Genomic DNA, 15,921 nt, shown 5'->3' on the forward strand with positions numbered 1-15,921 from the left:
AAGAGCTCCTGGCTCCAGCCATGCTTCAAGCTCACTGAACCACATCAGCCTGCCCCCCCTCTATCTGGATCTCTCTCTCTTTTCCTCCCTCCCTCCCTCCCACTCGCTGCCTCTCCCCATCCCCTCTCTCACCCCCTCTTCCCTCACTCTCCCTTTCTCTCACTCGTTCTGCCTCTCTTTCTCACTCCCCTCTCTTTCTCTGTCTCTCTCTCTGCCCCCCCTCTCACTTCTCTGTCTCTCACCCCTCCCTCCCTCGATCTCTCTCTCCCTCCCCCTCCTTCTCTCGCTCTCCCTCCCTCCCCTTTCTCCCTCCCTGTCTCCCCTCCCTCTCCCTCCCTGTCTCCCTTCCCCTCTATCCCCCTTCCCCCTCCCATCCCTCCTCCCCCTTAAATATCTGTAGCCTGTCTGATCCCCAGGGTTTTGTTCTGTTTGTGCTTGTAAGAGCCTCTAGAGCCTCTGGCACTATACTCCTGACAATGACATACTCTGAAGCAGCAGGCAGGACGTACACGAAATTTACAAAAGTATGTGGACTCCCCTTCAAATGAGTGGATTCGGCTATTTCAGCCACACCCGTTGCTGACAGGTGTATAAAATCTAGCACACAGCCATGCAATCTCCATAGACAAACATTTGCAGTAGAATGGCCTTACTGAAGAGCTCAGTGACTTTCAACATGGAACCGTTATAGGATACCACCTTTCCAACAAGTCAGTTTGTCAAATGTCTGCCCTGCTAGAGCTGCCCCGGTCAACTGTAAGTGTTGTTATTGTGAAGTGGAAACGTTGAGTGCTGAAGAGTCGGTTGCAACACTCACTACTGAGTTCCAAACTGCCTCTGGAAGCAACGTCAGCACAATAACTGTTTGTAGGGAGCTTCATGAAATGGGTTTCCATGGCCGAGTAGCCGCACACAAGCCTAACATGCTGATCACACCACTCGCGCATGTGCCTACGCGCGCATGTTGATTTTGTCCATCCGTACCAGACTCGATCAGGACACGCAGATTTAAAAATCAAAATGAACTCTGAACCAACTTTATTAATTTGGGGACAGGTCAAAAAGCATGAAATATTTATGACAATATAGCTAGCTTGCTTGCTGTTGCTAGCTAATTTGTCCTGGGATATATCAAATCAAATCAAATCAAATGTATTTATATAGCCCTTCGTACATCAGCTGATATCTCAAAGTGCTGTACAGAAACCCAGCCTTAAACCCCAAACAGCAAGCAATGCAGGTGTAGAAGCACGGTGGCTAGGAAAAACTCCCTAGAAAGGCCAAAACCTAGGAAGAAACCTAGAGAGGAACCAGGCTATGTGGGGTGGCCAGTCCTCTTCTGGCAGTGCCGGGTGGAGATTATAACAGAACATGGCCAAGATGTTCAAATGTTCATAAATGACCAGCATGGTCGAATAATAATAAGGCAGAACAGTTGAAACTGGAGCAGCAGCACGGTCAGGTGGACTGGGGACAGCAAGGAGTCATCATGTCAGGTAGTCCTGGGGCATGGTCCTAGGGCTCAGGTCAGTTGAAACTGGAGCAGCAGCACGGCCAGGTGGACTGGGGACAGCAAGGAGTCATCATGTCAGGTAGTCCTGGGGCATGGTCCAAGGGCTCAGGTCCTCCGAGAGAGAGAAAGAAAGAGAGAAGGAGAGAATTAGAGAACGCACACTTAGATTCACACAGGACACCGAATAGGACAGGAGAAGTACTCCAGATATAACAAACTGACCCTAGCCCCCCCGACACAAACTACTGCAGCATAAATACTGGAGGCTGAGATATATACATTGGGTTGTTATTTTACCTGAAATGCACAAGGTCCTCTACTCTGACAATGAATCCACAGATAAAAATGAAAACCAAGTTTGTTTCTCGTAACCTCTCCTCCTTCAGGCTTCTTCTTCTTCTTTGGACTTTATATGGCGATTGGCAACCAACTTTAAGGTGCATTACCACCACCAACTGGACTGAGTGTGAACCTCAGTTCATTTTCAATCACCACGTGGGTATATGCTTCTAAAAACTAATGAGGAGATGGGAGAGGTGGACTTGCAGCGTGTCAAGCGTCACAAATACAGCCAAGTTCTATTTTAGCGCCTGGCTAGGCAGACGCGCGCGAGCAGTGTGGGTGAAATTGTTGAATAACATGTATGTGTACATTTATTTTGTGATGCTTGCGCAAGCGACGCGGGCAGTGTGGTCAGCATGTTAGATCACCATGCTCAATGCCAAGCGTCAGCTGGAGTGGTGTAAAGCTCGCTGCCATTGGACTCTGGAGCAGTGGAAATGCGTTTTCTGGAGTTATGAATCACGCTTCACTATCTGGCAGTCCAACGGACAAATCTGGGTTTGGCGGATGGCAGGAGAATGCTACCTGCCCGAATGCATAGTGCCAACTGTAACGTTTGGTGGAGGAGGAATAATGGTACGGGCTGTTTTTTATGGTTCGGGCCCCTTAGTTCCAGTGAAGGGAAATCTTAACGCTACAGCATTCGATGACATCCTATATCATTCTGTGCGTCCAACTTTGTGTAAACAGTTTGGGGAAGGCCTTTTCTTGTTTCAGCATGACAATGCCCCCGTGCAAAAGCGAGGTTCATCCAAAAATGGTTTGACTGGCTTGTACAGAGCCCTGACCTCAACCCCATCAAACACCTTTGGGATGAATTGGAACGCCGACTACGAGCCAGGCCTAAATGCTCTTGTGGCTGAATGGAAGCAAGTCCCCACAGCAGTGTTCCAAAATCTAGTGGAAAGCCTTCCCAGAAGATTCATTATTATGTAATCACTATAAACACAATGCAGACTGCAGGCTTATTTATTAGCTATTGGGTTTGATTCATTCTTAGTAATATTGTTTTATTTCTCTCTTATATGTTTATTTTCATGTTTATGGCCAGAGGTTTGACCCTTGACCTAGGGCCACCAGTGTGAAATAGACCTGCATGTAGGCCTATTGCCAGCTATGTGGTCTGTTGTATGCAACACTCTGAACCTTTTTGGCTATTTGAATATTTGACACAGAAATTAAACAATTATTTGAGTTTAACCGGATTTTGAAACAGTAATTAAATATATTGTGGATAAATTCTAGCATAATGGCAATGAAGCAGCAGCCGTTACAGCACTACCTTTAGGACCTAGTGGAGACACTATCGGTCCGCTGGCCCCTGCAGTGTGAGCCGAGCATCTGGCGGAGTGCTGGCCGGCTGGTGTGGTGGAGGACGGGGAGAGAAGAAGAAGGAGGATCCGGGAGCAAGCGACAACAAAAAGGGTCTGGCCTGGGACTTGGCAAAACGGGTAATGAACACCGTGATTCACTCGTTTAAAAACCATAGCCCGTTATTACCAAACCCTCTGTAGGGCTAACCTTTATCGGAACACACACAGTCAGTGAGATCCCTTAGAACGGAAGGAAGACTGGCTGCATTCGATCGTGGTGGTGGTGGTGGGAAACAGTATTCCTTTTTGTGCTTTTGCAGATATGTGATGACTGACTTGTGATTAGACATTGCGATACTCAGTTGAACTTGGTGACCGCGTATTTGTACATACAGAAAGGCGATTGTTTCTACAGAATACACGCCCGTCTGAAAATAACGGGGTTTTGTCCATCAAATGGTTGTGGCCTATAAACGCGGTACAGTCCCACCGGGTTAGATGCTGATTTCCCCTTCAAATACGTGTACAATTTGGTAATTTAAGCCTGCAACTGACAAATGCAGTGGACCGCCAGCCATGTGTTCATAGATAAAGTCGTTAATTCAATCAGAATTGTTATAATGCATCATATTTGTGATTTTTGCTGACAATGGAACAGTAGGTGACATTGTATTCACACACACAAATATATATATATATACATTTAAAAAGTAACACGTTTTGTAGCTGCAATATCATTTCCCGCAACATTGTTTTCTTCCCACGAACAAATGGAAACATGCATTTACACTTGAACGACAGTGATATGCTACATTTACCAATATGTTTAGATTGATTTGAACTATCATTCAAATGTCCCCAATGACGCATTAATGCAACATTTGTATCAATGTGTCAGAAAGTCTGTCTGTGCGCGTGGGTGAACGTGTGGCTCGAGCACTTTACCTCCGGCAGTTATCGGTAGACGGTAGTGTAGTACTAACTAGTGAAAATGAGGGCAATAACAAAAAACACCAAGGACGTTTAGCCTATATCAAGACTAGGCCTATATTACAAGCCTTCTGGAAAAATCTATGAAAAGTATAACATTGACCATCAACATTGATACTGTATTTATAAGTGCACATGGCTAGCTATGGATCTCAATATAGCAGAGAGTAGGCTTAGGCTAGTAGGCTAGGCCTTGCATGGAGCCAGCAGTCTGTGCAAAGGAGTGTCTCGTTTGACCACAGGTGTTGGGCTATAATGAACATCTAATCTGCATATAGATTATTATATGCATAATGCATATATACCGGTAATAGTTTATTCGATAACGCCATATAGCCCTACAGGCCTACACTTGTGGTATATTGTGTGAGAGAAACGGGAGAAACCAGAGAGAACTGACACTTATTTAAGCATGCTTAAAATGTTTTTCTAACTAGTAAAGGCACAACTGGAGTAGACGGCATGTAAAGCCGTTGACAATTTGATGCTTAGTAGGCCCTGCGTTTGCCTGATCAGATCACTGCAGGCATAGTAGAGAGACTGAGATTCATTGAATCCAATCTGTAGGTATATAGGCTAGAATCATGTTCAATTTAACACAAAACGAAGGAATAATCACAATGTAATAATAAATATACTATTATAATAATAAATAGTTGGATGTACAGTTTTTCAGCGTGCATGATTACATTTGTTGTTCTTCGTTTTGCAGGATCATCGAAGGTTCATTGAAGGATCGTCATTTTTTTTGTTCCTTTGATTTTATTTCTCATATTTTGAAGCTTCTTCTGTTTTCCATTGAGAATATCATCCGTACGATTTGCACTCTTGGCGATGCCGTCCAACACTGTTGCCACCAACAACACCGCTGCATTCCAAAGCTTAGACTACACCTGCGATGCACCTGGGAACAGAATGGTGAGAAACAAACTACTGTCATTAAAACACTGTAACATTTTGTTACTGTGTTAATACGTTTATAACAGTGTGTTTTACAATGTTATTATAACATGATATACCCATATTGATCAGAGATCTTATCATTGAGTTATTTTGCATTATTTATCTGAACCACTGTGTAATTGATTACCATTTCCATAATTTCCATACGAAAATAAACATAAAGCAGGTTGATCCACCAGATGTTTCCATTGTATGTAAGGATTCAAATGAATCTATGCTCTGTACAGTTATACTATAAACATCATAACATGTCATGCTGGGCTACTGTAAGTTAGACACCCATTAGCCACATTAACAACAGTAACAACTGCTGCCGTGAAAGGGGCTTTATAAATACATTTGATCAATTGCATTACATTATTGATAACAAAATGATTGTGTTCTCTCTCATTGTGCCTGTTAGAATGGTGTTTTCAGTGTTTTCTTACTGTTACGTGGGGCGTTGGCTGTTATATCTAATGCTGTGCCAGCCAGCCAGTTGCTGCTCAAACTGCTCTCCCTATGTGTTATACTGGGACATTTATCCTCCTCTCTTTCTCTTCCTCTCTTCTCTCTCCTCTACTACGCTCTCCCATCACACTGCCCGCCCAATGTAGTCCTGTTGCTAAGCAACAACCATTGCCTTAAATAAACCGACCGCTGACGGAAATTGTGCCAGAGATATCGAATAGTGCCAGAGTGTGTTATAGGGTTCACACAAAAGGCAATAACAAAATAGTCTTTGTATTTTATGCCATCTATTGTTTCCATGTCTATTAGTCATGTCTTATAATGGTATGTTGTGGATTTTGACGATACAATAGAAGGCGACATGTCCATGGGCTGGACTGGCGGTGTCTCCAAACGAAGCATGATTTAGGGCAGCATATAAAACATTCCGTATTCTAGAATTCTGCCCTTGCGGTTACCTCGTTTCCACGCTCCTTTGGTGACATGGGGTTTGGCGAGCTTGAAGCATGGCTGGAGCCAGGAGCTCTTCACATCACATGACACCACACGTCTGTAGAGACAGAGAGTAGACTGACTCTCTGTCGCTCTCTCGTCTCGGTCTCTCTCTGCTCATCCTGTATAGAGTAGCACTCAGAGAGGCCACGCAGTACCAATACGCCTGTGGTGGAGCCAGGCTAAACCAGGCACTAGTAGTTTGTCCCAAATGGCACTCTATTCTCTATATTTATTTTTTATTTTTTATTTTACCTTTATTTAACCAGGTAGGCAAGTTGAGAACAAGTTCTCATTTACAATTGCGACCTGGCCAAGATAAAGCAAAGCAGTTCGACAGATACAACAACACAGAGTTACACATGGAGTAAAACATATACCGTAGTGCACGGTAGGGTTCTTTGCACTTTGTAGAGAATAGGGTGCCATTTGGGACGTAGCTCTAGAAAGGAGAAGGGAAATCACTACTGGAGAAATAAACAACAGATAATGAAAATGTACAGTCAGATAATCGTATTAATCTTATATAAGGAGGAGATTAGATTTGGAAGATTACGTGAATGATTTTAGCTCAGTGGATCCACGTACTAGATACTACTGTAGATTTACTACCAATAATGTGCCTGCATAATATAACTGCTTATAAGACTGCCTTTAAAAAGTCCAGACTGTTTGTCATCAGCAGCTCCCAGTAGCTCCCTCCTCGTGATGCTTATAGCTGGTTGCTAAGCAGGATTTGATCTGCCTCAATTAATTGTTCAAGCTTGTCTCCCTTCATAGCCCCACAACAGACTCAGTAAGACACTCAGTCAGTACATGTTATTCAGTCGCTATTGAACCCCGGTGGCCTACATTCACAAAATAGTCTTAGTTGGAGTGCTGATCGAAGATCAGGTCCTCCAGGTCCATATCACCTTCTTCATTATCATCTAAAAGGCTAAACAGATTCTAAATCAGCAGTCTGAGACGTTTTATAGAAGCAACTACATTAGTATTATCATATGTTCCATCAACCCCAGGGGTGCTGCATCGAGGTGGACAGAAAACCCCAGGGGTGCTGCATCGAGGTGGACAGAAAACCCCAGGGGTGCTGCATCGAGGTAGACAGAAAACCCCAGGGGTGCTGCATCGAGGTAGACAGAAAACCCCAGGGGCGCTGCATCGAGGTAGACAGAAAACCCCAGGGGCACTGCATCGAGGTAGACAGAAAACCCCAGGGGTGCTGCATCGGGGTAGACAGAAAACCCCAGGGGCACTGCATCGAGGTAGACAGAAAACCCCAGGGGTGCTGCATCGAGGTAGACAGAAAACCCCAGGTGTGCTGCATCGAGGTAGACAGAAAACCCCAGGGGTGCTGCATCGAGGTAGACAGAAAACCCCAGGGATGCTGCATCGAGGTGGACAGAAAACCCCAGGGGTGCTGCATCGGGGTGGACTCAGTTTTATTAATCAAAGGCAATGTGCTGGATGGGGTCTACACACAGACACACACACACACACACACACACACACACACACACACACACACACACAGTGTCTTTGTAACAGTGTCATTAGGGAATGTGTCTGGGTGAGGTCAGGCTCTGTACTGTCCTGCTCTCAAAGAGACATTCACATCCCATGTGTCCTATTGTCTTCATCCTAAAGAGGAATAGGATGGAGACCTATTGAGAGACCTTAAACTGCTCAACAGTTGGAATGGATAAATACTGTATACTGTTAAACTACAATTAGAATCACATTACACATTCAAACTGCCTGTCAATCCTATGGGTGATGCTTACTATGCATTTCCTGTCAACTTGCGATTCTAAACTGTTCATGTGAGGTTGTGAAAACTTGGAATGTTTATAGTAGAGCTATAAAGGGAATTCAGGGTACAATTTTAGGGTCAACGTTGTGGGGACTGATGTCACATTTTGAATATGGTTGGTTTATGAATTTGTGATTCTACCTGATTCATATGAGATTGATAATATTGTGTTGTGTGATTGTTTGATAGAGGGAGAGCACGATACTGGACAAAGAGCTGGCACCAGAAGAGAAATCCTCTAAAAGCAACACCAGCTGTAAAGAGGGCCGGCCTGCTGGGAGAAAACACAAGCAGATCGCTGTAAGTAGATCATTTGTAATAATATCTTCATTGGACTTTTTCACAACCATCAATAAACAAACAAACAGTGTCAGAAACGGTGTCATGCAGAACTGAAGGCTATACACACATTGTAGGTTTATTGTAAAAATAGCAGATATAAACCATTTGTGGTAGGGGAAACACTGTCGGAGGCTGTGTGACTCACAAAGTTGTCATTGGAAATTGTTCTCTTGCGAGTTTCGTCATCCAATTATTTAAATTCTACAGGAGTGAAAGTTTCACCGAGGCGATAAGTTGGCACATGAGAATTATTAGAATATTATTAGTTAATTATTGCATTTTATCCATGCTGGCTTTCACGGACTACTTGAGACATGAAACAGATAGGTGAAGGGCATATAGGCTGTCGTAAATTTATTAATTAGCTATTTTTCTAAATGGGTAATGGAAGCACTTCAACCAGTTCACCTCACTGAAACTGACCAATTAGCTAGTGGAGTTCACCTCACTGAAACTGACCAATTAGCTAGTGGAGTTCACCTCACTGAAACTGACCAATTAGCTAGTGGAGTTCACCTCACTGAAACTGACCAATTAGCTAGTGGAGTTCACCTCACTGAAACTGACCAATTAACTAGTGGAGTTCACCTCACTGAAACTGACCAATTAGCTAGTGGAGTTCACCTCACTGAAACTGACCAATTAGCTAGTGGAGTTCACCTCACTGAAACTGACCAATTAGCTAGTGGAGTTCACCTCACTGAAACTGACCAATTAGCTAGTGGAGTTCACCTCACTGAAACTGACCAATTAGCTAGTGGAGTTCACCTCACTGAAACTGACCAATTAGCTAGTGGAGTTCACCTCACTGAAACTGACCAATTAGCTAGTGGAGTTCACCTCACTGAAACTGACCAATTAGCTAGTGGAGTTCACCTCACTGAAACTGACCAATTAGCTAGTGGAGTTCACCTCACAGAAACTGACCAATTAGCTAGTGGAGTTCACCTCACTGAAACTGACCAATTAGCTAGTGGAGTTCACCTCACTGAAACTGACCAATTAGCTAGTGGAGTTCATCTCACTGAAACTGACCAATTAGCTAGTGGAGTTCATCTCACTGAAACTGACCAATTAGCTAGTGGAGTTCATCTCACTGAAACTGACCAATTAGCCAGGGGAGTTCATCTCACTGAAACTGACCAATTAGCTACGGGAATTCAGCTGATCAATCAATTTTTTAATGAAATATCTCATAGGCGTACAGAGGCCCATTATCAGCAACCATCACTTCTGTTGTGTTAGCTAACCCAAGTTGATAATTTTAAAAGGCTAATTGATCATTATAAAACCCTTTTGCAATCATGTTAGCACAGCTGAAAACTGTTGTCCTCATTAAAGAAGCAATAAAACTGGCCATCTTTAGACTAGTTGAGTATCTGGAGCATCAGCATTTATGGGTTCGATTACAGGCTCAAAATGGCCAGAAATGAAGACCTTTCTTCTGAAACTCGCCAGTCTATTATTTTTCAGAGAAATTAAGGCTATTCCATGTGAGAAATTGCCAAGAAACTGAAGATCTCGTACAACGCTGTCTACTACTCCCTTCACAGAACAGCGCAAACTGGCTCTAACTAGAATAGAAAGAGGAGTGGGAGGCCCTGGTGCACAACTGAGGAAGAGGACAAGTACAGTGTCTAGTTTGAGAAACAGACACCTCACAAGTCCTCAAATGGCAGCTTCGTTAAATAGTACCCGCAAAACACCGGTCTCAACGTCAACAGTGAAGAGGCGACTCCGAGATGCTGGCCTTCTAGGCAGAGTTCCTCTGTCCAGTCTCAACGTCAACAGTGAAGAGACAGCTCCGGGATGCTGGCCATCCAGGCAGAGTTCCTCTGTCCAGTCTCAATGTCAACAGTGAAGAGACAGCTCCGGGATGCTGGCCTTCTAGGAAGAGTTCCTCTGTCCAGTCTCAACGTCAACAGTGAAGAGGATACTCCGGGATGTTGGCCTTCCAGGCAGAGTTCCTCTGTCCAGTCTCAATGTCAACAGTGAAGAGACAGCTCCGGGATGCTGGCCATCCAGGCAGAGTTCCTCTGTCCAGTGTTGGCCTTCTTTTGCACATCTTAATCTTTTATTTTTATTGGACAGTCTGAGATATGGCTTTTTCTTTGCAACTCTGACTAGAAGGCCAGCATCCCGGAGTCGCCGCTTCACTGTTGGCTTGACTTTTTAAAATGTAATACATTTTAGAGTATGGCTGTGACATAACAAAATGTGGAAAGTCAAGGGGTCGGAATACTTTCCAAATGTACTGTGACCTCTGGCAGGGGCAGTTGTAGGTCACTGGGTCAAAGGTCATTGGCTGGTGTTGTGTAACACCCTGGAGCTGACAGAAAGTGTTGTAACTCTAGCTCTTACTCTCTCTCTCACACACTGTCTGTCTCTCACTCTCACACACTCTGTATCTGTCTCTCTCTCTAACTCTGCCTTTGTCTCTCTCTCACTTTGCCTTTGTCTCACTCTCTGTCTCTCTCTGTCTCTCACTATCTCTCTCACTCTGTCTCCACTCTCTGTCTCACTCTGCCTTTGTCTCTCACTCTCTCTCACTCTGCCTTTGTCTCACTCTCTGTCTCACTCTGTCTCTGTCTCTCACTATCTCTCTCACTCTGTCTTTGTCTCTCACTCTGTCTGTCTCACTCTGTCTCTCACTATCTCTCTCACTCTGTCTCCACTCTTTGTCTCTCTCTCTCTCACTCTGTCTCTCTTCTTCTCACAATGTTTTGGTTAAATGCTATCATTTTTTTCTTATGTCAGTGAGAAATCAGTGGAGTTTGCTTTCAGAACTCTTCTCTGAAAATAGGTTGACAAATGTGTATTTTATTTATTTTACCTTTATTTAACCAGGTGGCAAGTTGAGAACAAGTTCTCATTTACAACTGCGACCTGGCCAAGATAAAGTAAAGCAGTGCGACACATACAACAACACAAAGTTACACATGGAATCAACAAACATACAGTCAATAACACAATAGAAAAATATATATACTGTGTGTGCAAATGAGGTAAGATAAGTCAATAACAAGTTCATAGTGGCAAATAATTACAGTTGAGCAATTAAACACTGGAGTGATAGATGTGCAGAAAATGAATGTGCAAGTAGAGATACTGGCGTGCAAAGGAGCAAAAAAATAAATAACAGAATTGGGATGAGGTAGTTGGATGGGCTGTTTACAGATGGGCTATGTACAGGTGCAGTGATCTGTGAGCTGTTCTGACAGCTGGTGCTTACAGTTAGAGAGGGAGATATGAGTCTCCAGCTTCAGTGATTTTTGCAATTCGTTCTAGTCATTGGCAGCAGAGAACTGGAAGGAAAGGCGGCCAAAGGAGGAATTGACTTTGGGGGTGACCAGTGAAATATACCTGCTGGAGCGCGTGCTATGGGTGAGTGCTGCTATGGTGACCAGTGAGCTGAGATAAGGCAGGGCTTTACCTAGCAAAGACTTATAGATGACCTGGACCCAGTGGGTTTGGTGACAAATATGAAGCGAGGGCCAGCCAACGAGAGCATACAGGTCGCAGTGGCACCTGTTTGCTCTCGTTGGCTGGCCCTCGCTTTTGGTGACAAAACTGATGGCACTGTTATAGACTGCATCCAGTTTGTTGAGTAGAGTGTTGGAGGCTATTTTATAGATGACATCGCCAAAGTCGAGGATCGGTAGGATGGTCAGTTTTACGATGGTATGTTTGGCAGCATGAGTGAAGGATGCTTTGTTGTGAAATAGGAAGCCGATTCTAGATTTAATTTTGGATTGGAGATACTTAATGTGAGTGTGGAAGGAGAGTTTACAATCTAACCAGACACCTAGCTATTTGTAGTTGTCCACATATTCTAAGTCAGAACTGTCCAGAGTAGTGATGCTGGACGGGCGGGCAGGTGTGGGCAGCGATCGGTTGAAGAGCATGCATTTCGTTTTACTTACATTTCAAGAGCAGTTGGAGGCCACGGAAGGAGAGTTGTATGGCATTGAAGCTCGTCTGGAGGTTAGTTAACACAGTGTCCAAAGAGGGCCAGAAGTATACAGAATGGTGTCATCTGCGTAGAGGTGGATCAGAGAATCACCAGCAGCAAGAGCGACATCATTGATGTATACAGAGAAAAGAGTCGGCCCGAGAATTTAACTCTGTGGCACCCCCAAAGAGACTGCCAGAGGACCGGACAACAGGCTCTCCGATTTGACACACTGAACTCTATCTGAGAAGTAGATGGTGAACCATGCGAGGCAGTCATTTGAGAAACCAAGGCTGTTGAGTCTGCCGATGAGGATGTGATGATTGACAGAGTCGAAAGCCTTGGCCAGGTCAATGAATACAGCTGCACAGTATTGTCTCTTAACAATGGCGAGTTATGATATCATTTAGGACCTTGAGTGTGGCTGAGGTGCACTCATGACCAGCTCGGAAACCAGATTGCATAGCGGAGAAGGTACGGTGGGATTCGAAATGGTCGGTGATCTGTTTGTTCACTTGGCTTCTGAAGACTTTAGAAAGACAGGGCAGGATAGATATAGGTCTGTAACAGTTTGGGTCTAGAATGTCTCCCCCTTTGAAGAGTGGGGATGACCGCGGCAGCTTTACAATCTTTGGGGATCTCAGACGCAATGAAAGAGAGGTTGAAAAGGCTAGTAATAGGGGTTGCAACAATTGCGACGGATCATTTTAGAGAGAGAGGGTCCAGATTGTCTAGCCCAGCTGATTTGTATGGGTCCAAATTTTGAAGCTCTTTCAGAACATCAGCTTTCTGGATTTAACAGTGGATATGTTTTAGTTCTACTCCGTCCACATCGCAGTATAATTAGGATTGGCTTCTCTAAAGAGCCTGGTAAGGAATGAAAAGACACAGTCATTAGTCTGATATAATAAAATCATTTCCCACAACATCAACATGTTCTAAAGTGTCAGATCTCTTGTCTCATTAGGCATTAGACTGTTGCTAACAGAATCAGATGTACATACTGCACCTGTCTCAGTGTGGATGTGTCTGTCTCTCATTCTCTGTCTCTTTCTCGTTCCCTGCATCTGTCTGCCTGCCTGCCTGCCTTCCTGCTTGCATGTCTGTCTCTGTCTCTCTCTCTCTCTCTCGTTCCCTGCCTGCCTGCCTTCCTGCCTGTCTCTGTCTCGATCTCAGTCCCTGCCTCTGTCTGTCTGCCTTCCTGCCTGCCTGTCTGTCTGTCTCTGTCTCTCTTTTGTTCCCTGCCTGCCTGTCTGTCTGTCTTTCTGTCTCTGTCTCTCTCTTGTTCCCTGCCTGTCTGCCTGCCTGTCTTTCTGTCTCTGTCTCACTCCCTTCCTCTGCCTGCCTGCCCGCTTGCCTTTCTGCCTGCCTGCCTTTCTGCCTGCCTGCCTGCCTGCCTTTCTGCCTGCCTGCCTGCCTGCTTTCTGCCTGCCTGCCTTTCTGCCTGCCTTTCTGCCTGCCTGCCTGCCTGCCTTTCTGCCTGCCTTTCTGCCTGCCTGCCTGCCTTTCTGCCTGCCTGCCTTTCTGCCTGCCTGCCTGTCTCTGTCTTTCACTCTGCATCTGTCCGTCTTTCCGCCTGTCTGAGACAATCGATACTTCAGACATGATGTTGTCAGTGTTGACAGACAGGCCAATCTCAGTGTTGACAGACAGGCCAATCTCAGTGTTGACAGACAGGCCAATCTCAGTGTTGACAGACAGGCCAATCTCAGTGTTGACAGACAGGCCAATCTCAGTGTTGACAGACAGGCCAATCTCATCTCGCTAGTAGACATGCTCTACTTTCCTTTGCTGTGACCTAGTAATGGAATTGTCTCCTAAATGATTTTTAACACTATTTTTAGGCAGTAGTCTCTAACAGAGACACTGCGGAGAAAAGATCGCTCTCCCACCAGCTCACATGTCCTCTTCTTCAAGCATTTTAAAAGGAGTTCATTTTCTAGGTCACTAAAAAGAGGTGTATATCTTGTGATCAACATGTTATATGAGATACTTGACGTGTGATTTTTATATGTACTTATCTGAAAAGAGTAGAGACATGCCTGGTGATATAGATATACGATTATATAGATTTACAATGTAGTTGAATCACGCGCAGATAATACCAGACAGATAACGTTGTTTGGCTGTGCTATGGTGTCATTGGGTTGGAGAATCTCTGTTCTTCTGCTGGAACAGAGATTAGTAAATACTTCTCTTTACAGCATGAAATGGTTTCCAGGGGCGAGTCCCACGTCAATAAAATGAAAGATTTCCTGCCTTTGACAAAAAGCCAACATTCCTCTCATATTTGTGCACTACAGTGATGCAGTGAATAGCTGAGTTACAGCACACCACCAACGCACAGCGAGTTCACAGGGTGTCCCACTATAATACAGTTATCTACTTGAGGTTATTGGTACAGTTGGACTGTATTGACTGATGTTTGGAGCTCCAACAGTTACAGGCGCAGGCAGACAGGACCTCAGGCTACTGAAGCATACCAATATACTGAAGTGTGTGTTTCATTCAAATAAATATTAAAGTGATGCAGTGAAACTTAAACAAAATACCTGTACTAAAGGCTAACTAACATAGAATAAAAATGACTCCATTGTCCTTTAAGGTTATTGGCTAACAACGTGAAATGATTGGCAATAATATCCACTCCACTATAATCTTCCTAATAGCTTATCTCCTTCCTTTACCTGCAGGCGGAGGGCAGTGTGTCTGTGAAGGACAGTGTGCCCGGAGGCGGGGGCAACAGTCTCACCGGGGTGGCAGCGGAAAGAGAGAGAGTGTCTGTGGCGCAGGTGCAGAATGGAGTCATGAGCGGCGGGAACACAGACAGAGACAGGACCCAGGCTGATGCCAGCAGCGGGCACACAGACAGAGACAGGACCCAGGCTGATGCCAGCAGCGGGCACACAGACAGAGATAGGACCCAGGCTGATGCCAGCAGCGGGCACACAGACAGAGACAGGACACAGGCTGATGCCAGCGGCGGGCAAACAGACAGAGACAAGACCCAGGCTGATGCCAGCAGCTGCCCCAAGCAAGAGAGGAAAGGTCCAGAGAAGAACGGGTTACCAGATGCCCCTGGTTCCCCTAGTGCCAGTCAGTCTGAAGACGGCCCCCCGGGACCACCCACCCTCCTGCAAAAGAGCCGGAGCCCCCCCTCCCTGGAGAACAGGTTTCTAGTGAGCCGGGAGCCGAGCCGGGAGCCGAGCCGGGACGAGCAGGACGACTCTGAGAAAGACAAAGAGGAGACTCTGACAACTCCGCCACGCAAGAAACGAGGCAGGCGGAAACTGGAGCGCCCAACAAAATGTGAGTCCTGCCTCCTGCTTGGTGACATTACTGTCTTCATTCTCACTACATTCCTGGCACAGCCAGCTCTGCACTGGCTGAACTGACAGGCAATGCCAAGTGAATGAAAATGAACAATGTATGGTTTCTCCTTGAACGCTGTGGCCATTTTGAATTATTCTTCGGGTGTGTTCAGTGTGGATGAATTTAACACAGTAATGTAGAACATGGTAAATAAACAAAATATAGTAAAAAGCTTTAACTAGATCTGGAAACAGTGACCCTGGTCACCTCTGTGTCCCCCTCTTATCTCCCTATCCCCCTCTCTCTCTTCTCTCCCTTCTCAGAGGGCAGCCAGGCTATCTGTGTGTGTGTGTGTGTGTGAGTGAGTGAGAGTGAGAGAGAGAGAGAGAGAGAGCGAGAGAGAGAGAGAGAGAGAGAGAGAGAGAATCAGTTTTCTGTT

At 45.1% G+C, this 15,921-nt stretch overlaps 1 protein-coding gene across 11 annotated transcripts in view; it reads left to right on the top strand.

The window, feature by feature from the left end:
* Positions 1–3,132: 3,132 nt before the first annotated feature.
* LOC110505844 (DNA (cytosine-5)-methyltransferase 3A) overlaps positions 3,133–15,921 on the top strand; it is a 62,022-nt gene continuing 49,233 nt past the window's right edge. For 6 of the 11 annotated variants that reach the window (XR_016492054.1, XR_016492055.1, XM_036962603.2 and 3 more), the window contains exons 1-4: positions 3,133–3,306; positions 4,871–5,076; positions 8,066–8,176; positions 14,864–15,479. Coding sequence is in view for 7 of the 11 variants with exons in the window: in XM_036962603.2 (XP_036818498.2) it covers positions 4,993–5,076; positions 8,066–8,176; positions 14,864–15,479 (811 nt within the window). In the remaining 4 variants the exon portion in view is untranslated. The remainder of the gene's footprint in view (positions 3,307–4,870; positions 5,077–8,065; positions 8,177–14,863; positions 15,480–15,921) is intronic. The other 5 variants (XR_016492056.1, XM_036962607.2, XM_090221283.1 and 2 more) reach the window with 2 other exon arrangements.

The sequence above is a fragment of the Oncorhynchus mykiss genome, chromosome 25 (genome assembly GCF_057628025.1).
Source record: "Oncorhynchus mykiss isolate SJ-2025 chromosome 25, ASM5762802v1, whole genome shotgun sequence".
NCBI lineage: Eukaryota > Metazoa > Chordata > Actinopteri > Salmoniformes > Salmonidae > Oncorhynchus > Oncorhynchus mykiss.